Here is a 21,006-nt window from a genome sequence, read left to right as displayed (position 1 = left end):
ATGTTACTTTTCCAATTATAATAGATCATGATTGATCTATTAAAATATTACATTTTATGTTTAAATACTTGCATATATTAAGAAAGGGTATTTGTCCTTTGTAAAATTGTAAATATATTTACAATTATATTATGGGTTCAATTATATTATGGGTTACATTGACTTGTTATTAGCCCAAGGACCTGGCTATCATTTAGAGAATTGTTTTATTTGTTTTTTAAATGGAAAATTAATTCCAAATATCCCATTGAAAAGTTAGGAACGACCTGAACAAATGTTTATGGTATCACTGATCTCTCTTGAATCATACTTAAGTCTAGAAAAAAGAAAAAAATTATCTTCTAATCTCTTTTCCAGTGGTCTCATGTTTTTCAAAAAGGATATAATTACATTTTGAACAAGAGGGTTCTTTGTTGTCTATGACAGTGTAGGCCCCTGCATACTAATATGCCAGACCTCTTCCCTGGAGTGTTACATCTAATCATACATCCTTTTGGAGCAGATGGAAGAGGGATACTACCTGCAGTTGAGAAACATTGAACAACTTTGTAGCACCTACTTAATACAGTTTGAAATGTATCATTTCATATGCATTAAGTAAATGTGGTAAGATTTTGTTTGTGGCACCAAAATTTATGAGGTTTAAAATGAATAACTTGAATAATTTTCTTTTTAGATAAATGTATGAGTTGCCTATTAGAAGTAGCTCTTTCAGGAAATGAAGAACAGAAACCTTTTGACTACAAATTGCGACCTGAAATTGCTGTCTTTGTAGACTTGGCATTGGGTTGTTCAAAAGAGCCTGCACGAAGCCTTTGGATCAGCATGCAGGATTATGCTGTTAGTAAAGGTAAGATGAAGAGAATAAAGGGGATAAATATGTAGCTAGCTTATAATACTATGTATGTGTAATACATGTAAATAGAAAATCATAGGCCTCTCCCTATTACTTTTTTTATAGAAAAGGGTATTTTAGAAATAACATTTAAAAAAATTTATTTTTCCTCTTTGTGGAAAATACCCTTGAAGTTTTTAAATTTTTATTTTATAGTAAATATTGTTGAAAGTATTACATATGTCCCCTTTTTTTCTCCCATTGACCCTTTGTAGCCCGTCCCTACCCCTGACCTGGACTCCACCATTCTATTGTCTGTGTTCATGGGTTATGCATATATACATACAAGTTCTTTCGTTAATCTTTCCCAGGCCCTCTTCCCCCCCCCCCCCTAACTCCTCCACCTTCCCTCTGAGATCCGTCATTCTGTTGCATGCTTGCATGCCTCTGGATCTATTTTTTTCATCAGTTTATTTTGTTCCATCAGATTCCACATATAAGTGAGGTCATGTGATATTTGTCTTTCTCTGATTGGTTTATTATGCTTAGCATAATAATCTCCAGGTCACTCCATGTTGAGGGACTTAGTTTTGTTTACTGCTGTATGTCTAGCACACAGAACAGTGTGTGGGATCTAGTAGGTGTATTTGTTAAGTAAGTGTGTAGAAAAATGACATTCAGATGTGGGATTACTAAAGCTATTAAAATGACCTCTGAACTGTTTTTGAGCCCTTTTAAATGTTTAATGCATCATTTTTATTTTCAGATTGGGACAGTGCAACTTTAAGTAATGAATCACTCTTGGACACTGTGTCTAGATTTGTTCTTGCAGCTCTTCTGAAACATACGAATTTACTTAGTCAAGCATGTGGAGAAAGCCGGCAAGTAACTTAAAACTATCCTCAGACAAATATTTGCTCTCATGATGTTAGAAATTAGGTAACTTTTCTATTTTGGTTCTTTATTTAGATATCAACCTGGTAAAAGTTTATCAGAAGTGTACCGTTGTGTGTACAAAGTTCGAAGTCGTTTACTTGCTTGCAAGAACCTTGAACTTATTCAGACCAGGTCATCATCACGAGACAGATGGGTAAAGTTGGAAATCAGTTAATTTCTATGTTTTTCTGCAAGCTGTGAGAGATAGCTGCCTATTGATTTATGTCAGGAAAAGAAGTGTCTTGCTTATTGCAGATGTACAATTAAATGTTGAGCAGTTCTTTTTCTAGTGAAAAAATTGGACAAGTAAAAGATTTGTGTTTTTTTTTAAACTCCCTATTTATCAAGTATGATATGGCTGCTAAGAAAGTTTATATATCCTTAGGCTATATAAATTATTTAACAAATAGAATTATCTTATCAGATGAAATATTATTCCTTTATTTTATACTGATCAGACCACATTTGAATTATCATATTTAATTTGGGGTACCATAATTTATGAAGAACATTAACAAACTACCTTGGACTAGTGAAAGGTCCAAAAATCATACAGAACTGAAACAAATGGGAGGCACAGGATAGCTACCTCAAAAATACCGGGCACAAGTATTTTTGCATGATGAATCATTGATAGCTGAATGTAAGGAAAACAACTTTCTAGTGTTAGGGTTATCCACTATCGGGGGTAAAGATTGAAATCTTTTATTAAGGATGTTCCAGAAGTAATTCATGCACCAAAAATGAGATGATTTCTAAAGTACTTGGTAATCCTGATAACATGACCTTGTAGTTACAAGTATAAGCCTGTATAATACATCAACTTCAGAAATGCTTACTTTGAAAGTTTATACAGTAGATGTTTTGCACTGTACTCTTTAGATCTTAGATTTTTAAAATCAAACTCTATCTCTACATTTCTATTACAGTATTCTTTTAGCCTGCCCTTATTTAATATTTTGGATCTGACTATTTGCTAGTGACCTTGAAATTCTATGAAATGTATTAATTTGTCATTTTGTTGAGCCTCATATTTGAAAGTCGCATATATAGGGATAATGATTTATGTACTGTGTGAGACTGACATTGCTCAGTATCCCCATCTCAGTGAAATTCTTAAGTTATTTACTGGCCATGAATCACAAAATAAGTTTTGTTATGCATTAGAGGATATCATTAAAATCTTTATTTGTGCTTTATACTTATATTTGTGGGGGAAAAGATATAGTACTGTTATGATACTTGTGCCTCTCTTGGCACCCGTTTTAAGGATTCTTTCCTCTAGATGACTTCTAGATAGCACAACCACCATGGGAAATAAAATTAACATTGTTCTTACCAGATTTCTAATTTTTGGTTTCTTCAGGGGCAAACAAAGTAAAGAAAAAACTAAAAATAATACTGTTTGAAGAATTGAAATTTGCTAAGAGAGTAGAATTTAAATGTTCTCACCAAAAAAAGTTAAAAATACTGTTTTAAATTAGAATTATTAAACATTTATACAGAGTAATAATATATATAACTTGAGGGGAGAATGAATGGAATCAAAATTATATTTTTTAAGTACCTTTTATTCTTGGTGTCATACTCATTTTAAGTTGCAGCACTCTAGTTTACAGCTGAATAACAGTATGTCAATTTATAGCATGGCATTTTATTTTATTTTTATATTGTTATTGATTTCAGAAAGGAAGGAAATAGGTGAGAGAGATAGAAACATCAATAATGAGAGAGAATCATTGATCGGCTGCCTCCTGCATGCCCCACACTAGGGTATCAAGCCCACAACCTGGGTATGTGCCCTGACTGGTTCATAGGTTGATGCTCAACCATTGAACCACACTGGCCAGGCTATAGCATGGCATTTTAATAAAAATACTGAGAAACAAAGAGTATATAGGTATCTTTGTATGTATTTTGTGTAGATACATTCTAATTTTTTCAGATTTATCTAGTATGTCTTTTTGTAGTAATTTCATGTGTTATTATTGGTACTAGCAGTATTTTCCATGATAAAAAGTCAAGGTTTTAATGAAGTTTTTCAAAGTTTTTGAAAAATATGTTCAATATAACTTGATAATTTCTTTAAGATCTCAGAAAACCAAGACTCTGCAGATGTTGATCCTCAGGAGCATTCATTTACCCGGACCATTGATGAAGAAGCTGAAATGGAAGAACAGGCTGAGCGAGACCGGGAAGAGGGGCATCCAGAACCAGAGGATGAGGAGGAAGAACGGGAGCATGAAGTGATGACAGCTGGCAGTGAGTATACACCTTACTTTACAGATATACACAGATATACTAGTATATTCTTTTTAGTATGAGAACTGAGTGGAAAAGAAAGAGAAAGACAAGTTTCTCTATGGTTTTTCTAAAAGAATTTGATATTTTACTGGTGATCTGAATGTACATTAGTTAATATTTCAGCCCTGTGCTAGTTTCATTCTGAAGTTATTGAATCATGTTTGGGGCTGAAAAGTTCTGGAAGCAGATATTTGGAAACCATACCAGTTCCACTGAGTCTTATGCATGAAATGATGTCCATGAGTCATTAGATAAGTTCATTCAAAGTATGTCTTCTCAGGGGTTCCAAGTTATCCATTGACCTGGCCCACCTCTGTCTGGTGAGGAAGAGAGCCCCCTTCTATGCATATTAGGAGAGCCCAATTATTTTCATATGTAGAACTTTTAATGTTATAAATTTTACCCACTGACTACACTGCTCTTCTCAGAAGGGAGCAAGAATATATGTGAGAATACTGGTGGCTGGGTAAATAACACTTTTCATACTTATATATCCCGGGGCTACACATAGTTTTTAAAGGTAATCATTTATATGTTTAAAGAGAAATATTAAAGCTTTTAAAACATTTGTTATTATCTTTTGAGTGATTTGGCTATTTCAAGTTAAGGTGTATATTCACTTTGTAGCCTAAAACATTATGTCCATCTATGCATTTAGTTTTGGGATTGTCTGTCTATATCAATTAGTTGGACACTTACTCTATTATCAATTTGTTTGTGTTCTGGGTACTTCTAAAAATGATCTTGAGGCTGCTCAAAACAAGACCAAAAACCATTAAAAACAAGAGGGAAAGATAAAGTCTAAATGGAGAAAAGTGGGTTGAAAATGGAAAGGGAGAATAATTAGTAAAAACCTAGGCTGAGAAATCTTTTGCAGTTGAACTTAAAACTTCCTGAAAGCAAAGTATAATCCACAGTTATAGTAACAGAAAGCATAATAGTCATCCACAGAGTAATAATTTATAAACTAGCTACCATTTTTGAGCACTTACTGTATGCTGGGCACTGGGTCAAATTCTTCACATAGATTAACTCATAATCCTTGCAAAAGTTTTATGAGATGAGTATTACTCTATTCTTAAGATGGTCAAACAGGTTTAAGAAGCAAAATTATGTGCTTAGCACCACAAGTAGCAGCAGCTGGAATTAGAACCAGGTCTGCCCAAAATTCCAGTGACCATTCTCTTAATTGCTTTAACTGATTTCTAGCTCTGGACTCTGCATTTGTCGCTTTGATTTTCATTGAAATAGAGATTTTCAACAACATAATGAAAATATCATCATAATAATTCTATAAAACATACAGATGCATTTTTAAAGTTTGTATTTCCATATAACAGATGAATCTAATATTTTACCAACTTTTTTGCCTTGGTTCTCCAAGAATAACCCTCTTCAGTTCAAATTTGAGCAAAATATTCTTTTCCTATTGTGAAGTATCTGCCATTACATCAGAACCTTGGTACACCCACTGACTTTTTACACTTATAAATTGGCATGAGCTGGTATCAGACAGGACATTCCTGGTGATGCCATTTGACTCTCGAGCCAATCTTGGCCATATAGTGTAACCGGATTCTGTTTCAGCAAAGACCTTTAGTGGTTGTGTTATTTAATGTATTCAAGTTATAGCAAAGTGTAGGTGTTAGGTATTATATGGAATTTGGAACGGGAAAGTGGCCTTTTCATTGTAACTATTGCAACTTAAATTTTGTCTGTTTCTTTTGTAACCTGATATTTTTCATACCAAGGTCATGAATATAAGTAGTTATTTTTACCTAACTCAGTGCTTCTCAAACTCTTGTGGACTTCAGAATCATCTGGAAGGCTTATTAAAACACAAATTGTTGGTCCCATGTCTAGAGCTTACATTCAGAAGTTCTAGGATGGGTCTGATAATTTGCATTTCTAGCAAGTGTCCAGCTGATGTTGATGCTGCTGATCTGAGACCACACTTTGAAAACCACTGATTTAACTCATAAAAAAGAGTAAAAATAGAATTAATCAATCTAAATTCTATAAAGGCATGAGTATTTCCTGTTGTAATTTTCATGAAAAGTTTAATATTTTATGTGTATTTTTATATAATTTTAACATAGTTACTATGCTGTATTTAATATCTAAAATATAATTTTTCCCTTTTTCAGTAAGTTTTTGGTCCAAATATTTTGACTATTTTTATTGTTATTTTCTTTGCTTTTCTCTCCCCATGTGTTAAGACCTTGTTTTTGTGTTGCATGTTACAGAAATCTTTCAGTGTTTCCTCTCAGCCCGTGAAGTAGCTCGTAGCCGAGATCGAGATAGAATGAACAGTGGGGCAGGGTCTGGGGCTCGATCTGATGATCCACCTCCTCAGTCTCAGCAAGAGCGAAGGGTCAGCACAGACCTTCCCGAGGGTCAGGATGTGTACACTGCTGCCTGCAACTCCGTGATCCATCGGTGTGCCCTCTTAATATTAGGAGTAAGCCCTGTGATTGATGAGCTTCAGAAGCGGAGGGAAGAAGGACAGTTGCAGCAACCTTCAACAAGTGCCTCTGAAGGGGGTGGACTTATGACCAGGTGGGACTGGCTAGAAACTTAACAATTACTCTCTTCCCTTTGTTTATGCATTGAATTGGTTTATTCTCAGAGTTAGAGTTTTCTTCTGAAATTAACACAGACATGGAGGAGGAAATGCAAATTGACTAGGATTAATTAAAAGTAATATAAAGGGTAATGCTATTTCAGCCTGGCATGTAAATTTATGATTAAATGAGGAGACACAGTATTTCATATGTATAAACAACAGTAGTTAGTAACAAATGAAGTTATTGCATATCTCTGTAATTTAGTGGCATGCAGATTATTTTGATGTAATTGAGAACGGCTTTGTGCTTAGATAAGAGTCAGGATTTCCCATCGACAGGTGTAATTCTCATTGTGTATGTATTATCTCTATGCTGTTAGTTCCATTACATTTTATGTTCACTAACAATCCCAAATAAAAAACTTTTCTTTGTGCATGTGAGACAGGAGTGAAAGTCTTACTGCAGAGAGCCGGCTAGTCCACACAAGCCCAAATTATAGACTGATCAAATCGAGGAGTGAATCTGATTTGTCTCAGCCTGAATCAGATGAAGAGGGTTACGCACTGGTAGGTATACCTAGATTCAGTCAAGAAGGATTTTTGTTTTCAAGGTACAGATACTATATGAGGCTTTAATTAGGGTAATATACGTTTGTTTTAGACATATAAAAACTTTTTTAAAAGAACTTTTAAGATAAATTAGATAACTATATTGCATAGATATTTTCCACTTATCTGTTAATGACTCTCAGATTTCTGTCTTTAGCTCTTGAGTTCTTAAACTGCAAATTCATATATCTGACTCTGATGGATATTTCACTTGAACATGTGGGGTTACCCTAATCCTTTTTTTTAATATATATTTTTTTATTGATTTCAGAGAGGATGGAAGAGGTAGAGAGAGATAGAAACATCAATGATGAGAGAGAATCATTGGTCGGCTGCCTTCTGCACGCCCTCTACTGGGGATTGAGCCTGCAACCCAGGCATGTGCCCTTGGTCGCAATCGAACCCGGGAACCTTCAGTCTGCAGGCCGAGGCTCTATCCACTGAGTCAAACCAGCTAGGGCATAGGTTACCCCAATCTTAACCTATCCAAATATAAACTCATCTTTCTTCTAAATCTCCTTCTCTCATATTGCCTTTCTTAGTAGGTGGTACTGTTAACTACCCAGGCTGGAAACCTGGGCTTATACAAATGCTACATAAGCAAAAGATGTTTAAAGGAATCTTCTAAGCATAAAAGATTACACCTCTAAGGAAAGTCGAACAGTGTCTTCAAGCAAGCTTCATTGTCTCATGATGTTTTTGTTCTACTTTCTTTTATTCTTTATTCCCATTAGTTTTTTTGTGCTCTCAGTTCATGTTCCTAGTTTTTCAGTCTACTGAGATTCCTCTCTATCCATTTTCCCTTCCTAGTCTGATAAGTCTCATCTAATCTCCCAACCCTGTGATAATTTTATAACATAGATCATGTCCTTCTCTACTCAAAACCTCCAGTGACTTCACTTTTTCTCAGAGTAGAAGCCTTAAGTCCTCACAGTGGCCTACAAGACTCTATACATCCTGGCCACGCTACCTCTCCTATCTCCTACTATTCTCCTTGGTGATTCTCCTGCCACACTAGTCTTTTGGCTTTTCCATAAACATACCACTCAACTTCACCTTAGGGCCTTTACTTAGCAGTTTCTTCTGCTGGAATACTGTTGTCTGCATGACTAATTCCCTCACCTCAAATATTCATTATGATGTTACTTTTTCTGTGGCTTACTCTGACCACTCTATGCACTTTTTAAAAACTTTTATTCCAGCAAGAGGAAGAGAGAGAGACAGAGCAACTGAGAGATAAACGTTGATATGAGAGAGAACACTGATTGGTTGCCTCAATTACATGCCCCCAACTGTGGATTGAACCTGCAACCTGGGTTTGTGCCCTGACCAGGAATCAAACCCGCCACCTTTTGGTGTACAGGACGACACTCCAACCAACTGAGCCACACCAGCCAGGGCCTGACCACTCTATTTAAAATTGCAATTTGCCCTCCCTTCCACATATTCAATCACTCCCTGTATACCTTGCCTTGCACTGCTCCCTCCTACCCCCCCCCCCACATCACCTAATGTAATTTATTTATTACATTTATATCAGTTTCTGTTAGCCTACAGTAGAATATAAGCTCCTTGAGGACAGAAATTTTTGCTATTTTATTCACTGCTGTAGCCCAAGCATCTATAGTTCCTGGCACACAGTAGGCAGTCAGTAAATATTTTTTGAATAAATGAACGACTGTTGAATCTATTTTGAACTGAAATCCCTGCTTTTCCCCATCCGTCTCCTTAGACACTGCTCTCAAAGATAGAGCTCTTGAAGACACAGACAACAACAAGAACAACAAAACACCTGCTTATCATGCTACATTCCTATTCAAAACCTCAATGATTATACTGACTACCTTAGAAATCAAAGATTCTGGGACATATTGCCTGCTTGCATTTAGAGTCAGTTTTCTCCTGCAGTAATCTGCATTTTTGCCATAGTAGTCCATCTGCCAGACCCTAAACATACCTCTTGAGCCTCTGCTCAAGCTTTGTTTGCTTTAAATGTCTATTTCCTGGGTTTTGTTGATCAAGTCCTGTCTCTTTTAAGGATTGGCTAATGTCCACTGTTCTAGAAAGCTGCCCAAGATTACTTGACTCACATTGACTTTCACTGTTATTTCCATAGTAGTTTGTTAGTAGCTTTGATAAACCACTAGGGTTTCAGATTTATGTATGTATTATTAGTATTTTTTTTATACATTTTATTGATTTTTTACAGAGAGAAAGAGAGAGGGATAGAGAGTTAGAAACATCGATGATAGAGAAACATCGATCAGCTGCCTCTTGCACAACCCCTGCTGGGGATGTGCCCGCAACCAAGGTACATGCCCTTGACCGGAATCGAACCTGGGACCTTTCAGTCCGCAGGCCAACGCTCTATCCACTGAGCCAAACCGGTTTCAGCTATTAGTATTTTTTTAAACATTGATTTAGAGAGAGGGAGCGAGAGAGAGAAACATAGATTTGTTATTCCACTTACCATATTTATGCATTCATTGATTGATTTAAAAAATATTTTTTATTGTTGATAGTATTACAGATATCTCCTATTTTTCCCTCTTTAACCCTCCCAGCCTCTACCCACCCCCACCCCCCAATTGGTTGATTCTTATCTGTGCCCTAATCGGGGATCGAACCTGCAACTTTGGTGTATCAGGATGATGCTTTAACCAACTGAGCTACTCAGCCAGGGTCCCAGCTTCTTTATATTTGAAGTGGGGAATAATACTCCATGTTACACTTGTCTCAACTGGACTGTGAAGAGTAAGTTTGGTAATATAATTTAAAACATTTTGAAAATTGCCTGGCCAGTAGCTCATTTGTTTGGAGAATCGTCCCATACAACAAAAAATTGCAGGTTCAATCCCTAGTCAGGGCATGTATGGGAGGCAACTGATTGATTTTTCTCTCTCACATCGATGTTTCTCTCTCATTTTCTCCTTTCCTCTCTCTAAAATAAATAAAAACAATAACCCCAGGTAAGGATTAAAAATTTTTTTGAAAATTATGTTTTCAAAACAAAATGGGAAGATAGATCAGTAGAGGTGGGCTGAGTCTAGATTTAATTGCCAAGATTGTTCATTTAGTTTCTACAGAATTTTAAAAAGATTAATAAATACATTTTTGAAAAAGATTAACTCGATTATTTTTCCTTATGGAATATATAGAAAGATAGTATCATGAAAGATAGAAAAGTCAACTAGAGAGAGCAGGTTCTGTTGCAGATGAAGGATGATCTGGGCACAGCTTCAGAGAGCCTGCCTGGTACAGATGAAGCAGAACAAGCAGTGGAGGCAGTTTGGGTTTTTCAGCTGAAATATGCTGCCCCTCTGTCTAAGGTTGTTTAGTTGTGTGCTATCCTCAACATCTAGTAGTACTTCATTTATCCTGAATTGTTAGTGACTAAAATGTTTTTTTAAAAATAACTGAAGTTAACTAGTTTAATAATTCTAAATCTTTGTTTTAGCCTTTCATAAAGAGTATAATGTGACACATTACCTACTTCTCTTAGTAAACAGAGAAGAAACCTAAGTAAACAATTAAATATAAATTTAACTCCTACCCCCCTCATTTCACAATGGATTTGATGTGGTGTAGACAAATAAGTACTTTATAAAAGGATAAATTAGGGCTGAAAGAAGCCAAAAAATAAAAGATGACAAAGTGGTGTCTTCAGGAGCGGTGTGATAACCATTTCATGTTTTGTCCAGCACCAAATGGCTTGAGAATATATTATTTCTGGGGTGTGTGTGTGTGACAAAATGTATTTATCTACAATGTGGGTACTTGTGTCTATATGTGTAACCAGGTAAAGACTTTCTATAATAACATTTGCTAAATGGATCGATTTTGTCACTTCTGCAGCCTTTCTTCTTTGCCACCATTTTTTTTTTATTGTGGAATAGAGGACAATTGAAATTGTTGAGACCATAATATCAAGTCTGTGCATAAATTTAAGACGTGTGTAGTTTGTGCATGGTTGTTCACACTGCCCTCGCCCCCCACACATACACAAAAATATACTTCTGTTCTTCCTGAAGCCTTTACTGTTTTATTAAGCTGTCTGCCATTTTAACAATTTGAGATTTCTTTATTTAATAGGCTCTTAAAGACATTTAAAAAACTTTAAAAATACTACCACAAGGGTTAGGACTATGCTATTTTTCTGTTAGTGTGGATTGGATTCATCAGATTCTCTTCCTCCTAACACTTAGCCAAGGCTAGTGGGAGTTTTGAAAAGAATGAATTTTGGAAAATGGGACTTCGCTACAGAGGCTTTAGGCATCTAGAAGGTATTAATAAGATGTGTTTGGAAGGTAAAAGACAAAGATTCCAAAGAAGAAATGGTGAGAACAAAGAAAAACTTATGCTACTTTAGTGTTAGTTAATGTGAACCTTGACTTTGTGTTTTAGTTTCTGAGAGTTATGTGCTTATGCTTTCTTCTGGCTGTTTTCAGTGAGTTTTTAGAGACTTATTACTGTTGATGTGACTTGATTGGTGAATAAGTAGCACATTATTATAATTATATAGATTAATTTTTATTAGTATTCTATTACATTCTAATTTTATTAATAACTACATTTTATTATATATATTTAATGTTAATAGAATGGAAGACGAAATGTTGATTTGGACTTGGCATCATCTCATAGAAAGAGAGGTGAGTATTAAGAAATATTAAATATCTGGTTAAATTAGTTGTTTTTATATCTGATGTATTTACATTTGATTGTCATTGAAAAGTAATTGCAAAAAATTTAGAAACATTTTATTAGGAGAGTTAAATGGAAGATCGTTTTCTTTAAAATATACACCGTTTTAAAATCTAGGAATGCCTAGGAGTTAATAATAGGCTCTGTTTCTCATTTGTTTTGACTTACTAAAAGGCCTATGGAATGCCAGAAGCGGTGCTTTATAATTAGGGGTGGGGGGTTATGTACATAATTTACCGTGTTTTAGCTTACTCATATAGTTGTTATAGTTTAAATGGTATCCTTGTTATAGTTTAAATGGTATCTTTGCCCCATTCGCCTCCATATACATATACACACTTTCAAACTGATAGTTTCTAGTTTTCCTTTTTGCCTCATAAGATAAAGCATGTAAGAGATGAACTGATGGTTTCTAAAAAAAAAATTTCCCATGAGGAATAGTTTCAGTGTCATTAAGAGTTAGCCTTATTTGTTAGAAGCTCTGTCTTTGTGAATAATGTAGTTAACTCTTGGTTATATGTGCAAATGGGTGAAAGAACAGCAGTTTTAAATAATAAAAATCCAAGGATAACTAAAAATTCTCCAAGTATTATTCTCTACTGGTACTCTTATTAAACCCATATGTATTGTGGTTTTAAAAAGATGAAATATTAAAAATTGTCACTAGTGGTAGTTTTCTAAAAGCCTGTGGGGAAAAACATTTTTTTTCATGGATTAAGTCTTTTATATTTTAAAATGAAACCCATCTCTTGATAGCTTCCTTGGTAGAATGTTAGGTGTCCTTCATAGGAAAAAAATGGAATGAGGGAAGAAACACACACACACACACACACACACACACACGCACGCACGCACGCACACACAAAACACAGTTTTTCATTTTTGTGTTGGTACTTATATAGAATAAAATATGGCAATATTTTGTCCTTTAATTATAATTAGAATACATGAATGATTTTTCTGAAATATTAGGAATAAGGACTAGAGCTGGTGCTTTCTCTGTTGAAAAGTCTTTTGAGACTATAGCATCAGTACTGTTGGGTTTCTTAAAACAATTATGTTATTTGTGATAAATAAATGATGTACTAATGTGCAATATGTGTTTATCTTATGATTATTTGAAAATTGGCAATTCATGTGCTATAATTAGCCAGAATATCTTTTTCCTTAACAACTGACTTAGGAATTAAATTTTTGGAATAGATTTACCTTCCTGATTTTGATTAACCTAAGTGAATATTGTTGTTAAGAATCTGTTAATGAATGCTTATCATTTGATGTTAAAGAGAAGATAGCTCCAAACTTACTGAGTAGCATAAGGGATCCAACTTATAGTTTAAGAGCTTCCTACTATATTTATAGATGATAATAAAATGATTGGCTAAAATGATTTTTTCTCTCTCAAATCTTTATCATGCTTGTAAAATATAAAATTGAGATTCAGTCTATGTTAACCATGTCAGCATGTGGCAAAGTCATCCCTTGGAATAAAATAGAAAGTGTTAAGAATAACCTAGAACCCAATGCAAGTTATAAAATTTTACACTTAGCCCTAGCTGGTTTGCTCAGTGGTTAGAGCGACAACCTGAGAACTGAAGGGCCACAGATTTGATTCTGGTTAAGGGCCTGTACCTTGGTTGCAGTCTCGATCCCCAGCCCCAGTTGAGGGGGAGAATCCATGTGGGAGGCAGCTGATGGATGTGTCTCTCACACATCAATGTTTCTCTCTGTGTGTGTTTTCCCCTCCCTTCTACACTCTGTAAAAATCGATGGGAAAAATATTCTCCAGTGAGGATTAACAAAAATAAAATAATACTAAAGGGCTTAATTCAAGCAAAGTATTATTCAAACAAGTGTTTCTGATGTACCAAATGTAAGATAATTAATTTTCAGTTAGTTTTCATTCCTCCCTGCTAAAAACGTGTTTTGTGTGATCTGGCAGCCGTTCCAATGCTAAACATATGTTGTATGTATCTGATGTCATTTTTCTATTAAGACCAAGTATCATGTTTGTGTTTGTAAATCTTGTCTTGAAATCAGGGGAAAAAAAGAATAACCTAGAATTACTAACCCAGTATTGTTAACCTAGTGTTATTAAGAATAACCTAGAATTTGAATATAAATTCTTAGGAAGAATTAAGGTAACATTTTAAAATTAGTATCCTCCGAGTTGCTACCTGTTCAAAAATTTTAAACAATTATCCTATAAGTAGATGTGGATTTCCTATAGTTTTAGATCTAAGTAGATATAAATTAATTAAGCCATAAACTCAAATTTTGTTTATAGATAAACGTTTCTCCAGAAAGCTCAAGGTAGTACCAAAACCTATTAACTTGTTGGAATTTAATTTTATTTTGTTGAAAACAGAAAAGCAAATACAGGACCTCATGGAGAATTTCTTTTTAATTATCCGTTAAGGAAGTTAGACAAACTAGTTATGTCACTCTTTAAAAAAAAATATTTTTATTGATTTCAGAGAGAAAGGGAGGGAGAGAGAGATAGAAACATCAATGGTGAGAGATAATCATTGATTGTCTGCCTCCTGCACGCCCACTATTGGGGATCAAGCCTGCAACCCAGGCATGTGCCCTGACAGGAAGTTGAACCGTGACCTCCTGGTTCATAGGTTGACACTAAACCACTGAGCCATGCTGGCCAGGCAGTTATGTCACTTTTCATGATATAACTTAATGTTGTACCAATTTATTCTAGTAATTACATTTTTAATGTTCCCAGGAGAAAATTTTGCTGATGGCTTTGTCCCTAGGAAAAGGTAACTAGAGAATAAAATTACTATTTCGGAAAGGGTAGTAAAAATAGTTTTTAATCTCATGAATCCTAGAGCTTGTGGATTATACAATAAAAATGTACTTTGAATTTGAAATGAAATTGCTGCTTCTACCCGCACTCCAGTTAATGTTTCACAGTTGATCTAAGGAAGCTAATACGTTAGGAAGGGGTAAAGCAAAGTGAGCTCTTTAGAAGCATCAAAGCTAAATTCTAAAACCAAAAATGACATAAATTACTTTAAAAAGAGACAGGTGACACATATTTCTGCTTAGCACCTCAGAGATAATATGAAATTTATACTCATTAAACACTTATAAACTGCACTGTTCTCATCACTTCAAACATATTAAGTTATTTAATTCTCATAACAGCCTGACAAAACTTGTTAAATATGTTGGTGTTCTGGTGCTTTGATAAATATTTTAAAGATTTGTTATGGTTGTGCAGAACTGGGCTCCTCCTTTACTGAAAGGCAATACCTTTTAGCAGAAACTTAACTTTAGTTTTCATATTTAAGCTAAAACTGATATAGTAAAAAATAGTGGGGGGGAAATGGTAGTATGCCAAAGCAATTTAAGAAGCAACATATAGTATTAGTAAGAATACTATATATATGGTTTGGCTATTTCCCCCACCCTGGTTCTTTAAATATAGTTAGGTTTTTATTGCTAAAATGGAAACATTTATCAACGTGTGTTTCGTGGTGTAACATGAATGGGTGAAATGCTATTTTATCTCTGCATTTCAAATTAGATTATATAAAGAGGAGCAAATGTAAATGTTGTCACCTGTATCAAATTTCTCCTTTTGTCTTCTGATTCTTGTGTGGTAGTGTATTTACTCCTTTTTGGCCAGTTGAGCCCCAGAAAAAAGAAGAGCTTCAAGCAAGTACATGATGGCATGTTTAATTTTTTTTTCCCCCTTTTAGCTTGCCTACATATTTTATGGTTTATAAAGTATGTATTGCAGCTCTGTCATGTTCATTTTGAAAATTCCATTTATGAACCAAAGTTGTAAGGTCAAGTAAACAATTTCAAAAATTTCTTGTTGGACTTTTATATTATTCTCTTTTCATAGTAGGTGATTCTGAATTAATGTTAAGTAAGAATTGGGCTGGGGCACAGTTACGCTATAGAAGCTTTTGATATGCTTTTCAGACACAGTATTTCCTATATTCAAATAAAAAATATAGAACAAACTGAAGTTACCAGGTTGTTATAATTTTTAAAAGAATTTAGAGTTCTTTCATCTCTCATTTTCATGCTGTAAGTTTTTGTTTTAAAGTATTATTGATGTCAGCCTAATGTTTTACCCTAATGCTTTTAGATAAATGTCCTTTCTGTTCTTTCTTATATTCATGCAAAGTTTTGGTTGGGTCATATACCTAATAAGTTGTGTCCTTTAAATTAGGGGTCTGCAAACTATGGCTAGTGGGTCAAATTTGGCCTCCCACCTTTTTGTTGTGTTTTTTTTGTAATCTATAAATAATGTTTTGTTGGAATACAGCTACACATTTGTTTGTGGCTGCTTTCACACTATAGCAGCAGAGTTAAGTCCTGCAACAGAGACTTTCATGACCCACAAAACCTAAAATATTTACTATCTGGCTCTTTACAGAAAAAGTTCGCTTACCTCTGCTTGAAATTGTAGAGAGGATTTAATTTGGGTATTGGCCACCCACTCCATAGAATATTTTCGAGTGTATTAAGGCAATTTAGTATTTGTATATTCTTTACAATCAAACCTTAGTGTAGGCAGGCAATTGAAATTTCCATGGGTTAATGATTTGTGAGTTGATTGATAACAGGAATATGTAAGACAACCTCCTGTAAAATTAAGAAATTAGTAATAATTTAGCAGATCAATTTACTTGAACACCTCTTTCCTCAAGTTCAAGGAAATTGGACAAGATAATCCTCTCTAATAAAATGGCAATATGCAAATTAACCATCACTCCGCTACATAAGCCACGCCCACCATCCAAGCCACGCCCACCATCCAATGAGGGCGAGTATGCAAATTAACCCCAATCCAAGATGGCTACAGCCACAGAGAGCAAGGTTTCCCAGGTAACAGAGCAAGCCAAGCTTTCCATAGCCGTTGCAGGCCTAAGCCTCCACTCAAGCTACAAAGTTTCAGTTATAGAAGGTAAACAAATTGAAACAAATGGCGGCAGAATGGAGCTTGAGAGAGCAGACCAGGGTTGCCGGTGGCAACAGGGGAAGCAAAGCTTTCCGCACACCCTGGCCGGGCCCACCTGCTTAAGGCTACAAAGTTTCAATTGTAGAAGGTGAATTAACTGCCACAGAAAATGGCTGCCGCCCCGGAGGGAGCAGCAGGCTTGGTTCCGTTCCAGGCTACAAAGTTTCAATTGTAGAAGGAAAACTGCAAACCACCATAGGCCCCTCGCTCAGGCCGCCCCACGCCCCAAGGGAACCCCACCCTGATCCGGGACACCCTTCAGGGCAAACCAGCTGGCCCCCACCCATGCACCAGGCCTCTATCCTATCTAATAAAAGAGTACTATGCAGATTGATCATCACTGCAACACACAATATAGCTGCCCCCATGTGGTAAAAGATCCTGTCCTCATGTGGACACAAGATGGCCAGCAGGAGAGGGCAGTTAGGAGGCACCCGGCCTGCAAGGGAGGGCAGTTGGAGGTGATCAGCCCTGCAGGGGAGGCCAGTTAGGGGTGACCAGGCCAGCAGAGGAGAGAAGCTGGGGGCAAACAGGCTGGCAGGGAAGCAGTTAAGCATCAACCAGGCTGGCAGTGGAGTGGTTAGGGGGTGATCAGGCTGGCAGGCAGAAGCGGTTAGGCGCAATCAGGAAGGCAGGCAGGCAAGCAGTTGGGAGCCAGCAGTCCTGGATTGTGAGAGGGATGTCCGACTGCCCGTTTAGGCCCGATCCCAACAGGGATCGGGCCTAAACGGGCAGTCGAACGGGATCGGGCCTAAACGGGCAGTCGGACATCCCTCCAGGAGTCCCAGATTGGAGAGGGTACAGGCTAGGCTGAGGGACACCCCCCCGCCGTGCACGAATTTCGTGCACCGGGCTTCTAGTCTTTAATATCTCTTTTACTTTGGTTCTAACACTAACTCATTGCACATTTTTTTTCATTTTGAAAAGTGGTTTGTAAGTAATGGAAAACAGAACTTTTTATTCTGAATTTTCTTACTGAACAAACAAGCTGAATGCAATGAGCCAAGAACTATAATTTGTAAGTTAAGGATACAACTAGATTCTGAATATGCGATGCTTAAGAAAATGGAAAATAATTTTTTTAAATTAACATCTACTTTAGTCTTTAAATACTTTTAATTTAATTAAAAATTATACATATGTGACATTATTAATTACTTAATTAGGCATCTTTGAAGTTTTACTCTTTTCTGTTTTACATGAAAAAATATTTAGCTATGTAATTTGGGCAAATTTTCAGATTGGTATTTTTCATGTTCAGTAAAACAGAATATTCAATATTTTAAAAGAATTCTTGCTAAAACATGAAAGGCAGATAAACCATATATTCTTTGCCATTCTAAAGTATTTAGTAGAACATATATAATTATTTTATAGTTACTTTATATTACTAGCTGCCTGTTATGAATTTCTGTTTTGATTTTGCAGTCCTGGGGTTTTACTGACACCATTGTAATAATTCAAAAATAAATTATGCAATTAATATTTTGTTACTTTGTTTTCTCTGTGGGCATTAGTGCTTAAGTAGTTTTCTCCCCAAATATTTTCCATCTAGTTATGTAACAAATATAATTTTTGTAATGCATAATTTATTGGATACCTTTAGATACATTTCTAATAGAGAAATTTGGTATATTCACATGATAGGATATTATGCAGCACTCAAACAAATGAGCCGTAGTGTGAATGAATATTAGCAATATAATATTGAATGAAAAGAGTATGTCATATTTATGTACATATATATATAAATGATACTTTTTTAATGAAGTCTAAAGTAACTAGAACTAAACTTTGTTTGGGGGATATATATATATATAGAAGATAAAAGAATATTTTACAACAATAAAACCAAAGGAATGAAAAACCCAGGCTGAGGGATAGTAAAAACCTTAGATAGGAGACAGGGAGAGATGGGTTGGAAGAGGAACAGATGGATACAAGTTATTGTTAGTTTTCTAGTTCTTGTGTCCACATTTATTATAAATAAATATAAATACAAAAGCAGGCCATGAATGGATCAATGATGAGAATATATAATGAGCCAAGGATTATGACTAATCTAATTTGTATACCTGAGATCAATTAAGTTAAAAAAGACAAAGCCTGTAGGAATTGGACATTGCTATATTTATTTAAAGCTAATATTGCCATATGACTTGGACAGTTGTTGTATTCAAACATATTAACATTTTTACTGTCTAAAGATTTTAGCCTAGAAAATGCTCATTGGCAAAACTAATGGTATTATATTTTGCAACTACTGTGAACCATTGATTTTATATACCTGTCATTTTATGGTAAATCTTACATATTCTTGTCTGTGAAACTTTGCTTCCTCTATATAGGAGTTTCACAACGTGCAATAAATATGCACATGAAACAGTGAAAGTGTTCCTTATATTAATGAAACCCAAAGGGTGATGTTTGTGTCTCCTTTTTGTGTAAGTTTACTTGCCCTTCAATATTCATTTTTTGGTAATGTTTTATTGCAGATATGTAGACACTTTGCACAGTCTTAACTTACTTTTTGCAATGGTATGTTAAATCAGATGAAGTCCTATTACTAGTAGGTCTTAGCAGCAGTGTCTTAAGTGCCTACTTCCTTTTTGTTCATAAGTAATGGTCTGGTTTAATACTGCAGAGCATTTTAAGCTAAGCATTTTGAGAGCAGCTTCTGCCTTTCTTTTTCTTGTGGCAGCGTGTTGCTAAAGCGCTTACAGAGATACTGGTACATCAAACAGGGCTTTCCCTTTATTTTCTTACATTGCTATAGTTTTTGTTTGTTATTTTTTTACAAAAGCATTTTGCTCAGACTCACTTAATGCATGCATGTATTCAAACATAAGTATCCATTTCTCACCAGTTGGTATGGTAGCAATACTCAGCCCTCATCTAGTTTCAGATTGTGTGCTCTACTAGGTTACCATTGATGCATGTTTGTTCTGTTTGTATGTAGGTACTATCCACAGTCAGTTGGAATCCCTGAACGACTCTTGGGCTCGCCTGAAACATAGCAGAGACTGGTTGTGCAATTCCTCTTACTCCTTTGAGTCTGATTTTGATCTTACCAAGTCTTTGGGAGTTCACACTTTGATTGAAAATGTTGTAAGCTTTGTGAGTGGAGATGTGGGGAATGCCCCAGGTTTTAAAGAGCCAGAGGAAAGTATGTCTACAAGTCCCCAGGCCTCCATCATTGCAATGGAACAGCAGCAGTTAAGGGCAGAAGTAAGTCTTTGATATTTACTCCTGTGAGGGACTATGGAAACTTAAACTGAACCACTGAATGTAAAATTGTGGGGAAAACTTTTCCTTTTCTTATATCATTGTCTCCCCCTTTCCTCCACTTGAACACTTTGATGTCATTATCTTAACTATAATAGCATATTTTGTTTGAAAAGTACACTTTTTTTTAACCTGGTATTTCCTTTTTTTATTTATCTTTATTGTTCAAAATATTACATATGTCCCTTTTTCCCCCTTTGATCCTCTCCACTCCAACCTGGCCAACCACACTATTGTGTGCCCATGGGTTATGCATATATACATACAAGTTCTTTGGTTGATCTCTTCCCACTCACCCACCCTCCTCCATCTTCCCTTTGAGATTCCACAGTCTGTTCCATACTTCCATGTCTGGATCTATTTTGTTTGTCAGTTTATTTTGTTCATTAGATTCTACATATAAGTGAGATCATGTGATACTTGTCTTTCTCTGATTGGCTTATTTTGCTTAGCATAATACTTTCCATCTCTTAGAACAAGATAATCTAATCATAATTCTTATCTCCTAGAAACTAGAGTGAGACTGGCTATCTCTTCTCAGAGGCTCCATTTGTCTTCCTTTAAAAAGGGTTAAATTAGAATACCATAGTAATAATGATGAATGCTAAAATTAGGGAGCAGAACTTCAAGGAGGCACAGGATGTCTACATAACCTCAAAGTATCTCCCTCAAAATATTTATTAATTATTGTGGTTTTAATACATCCATAAATTCTTTGATACTCTTCTCTCTGGGAGCTGGAACTTACCTCCTCATCCTTTGGAGAGTAAGTTG

At 35.4% G+C, this 21,006-nt stretch overlaps 1 protein-coding gene across 1 annotated transcript in view; it reads left to right on the top strand.

Annotated features, from left to right (window-relative positions):
- HERC1 (HECT and RLD domain containing E3 ubiquitin protein ligase family member 1) overlaps positions 1–21,006 on the top strand; it is a 174,190-nt gene that overhangs the window by 73,341 nt on the left and 79,843 nt on the right. The window contains exons 19-26 of the mRNA XM_079769878.1: positions 677–850; positions 1,602–1,716; positions 1,805–1,925; positions 3,862–4,033; positions 6,322–6,634; positions 7,088–7,208; positions 11,851–11,902; positions 19,907–20,175. Coding sequence (XP_079626004.1) covers positions 677–850; positions 1,602–1,716; positions 1,805–1,925; positions 3,862–4,033; positions 6,322–6,634; positions 7,088–7,208; positions 11,851–11,902; positions 19,907–20,175 — 1,337 coding nt within the window. The remainder of the gene's footprint in view (positions 1–676; positions 851–1,601; positions 1,717–1,804; positions 1,926–3,861; positions 4,034–6,321; positions 6,635–7,087; positions 7,209–11,850; positions 11,903–19,906; positions 20,176–21,006) is intronic.

The sequence above is a fragment of the Cnephaeus nilssonii genome, assembly GCF_951640355.1.
Source record: "Cnephaeus nilssonii genome assembly, chromosome: 4".
Classification (NCBI taxonomy): domain Eukaryota; kingdom Metazoa; phylum Chordata; class Mammalia; order Chiroptera; family Vespertilionidae; genus Cnephaeus; species Cnephaeus nilssonii.
The sequence above is the reverse complement of the archived record's forward strand: the minus strand, read 5'-3'. Positions and strand labels throughout refer to the sequence as shown.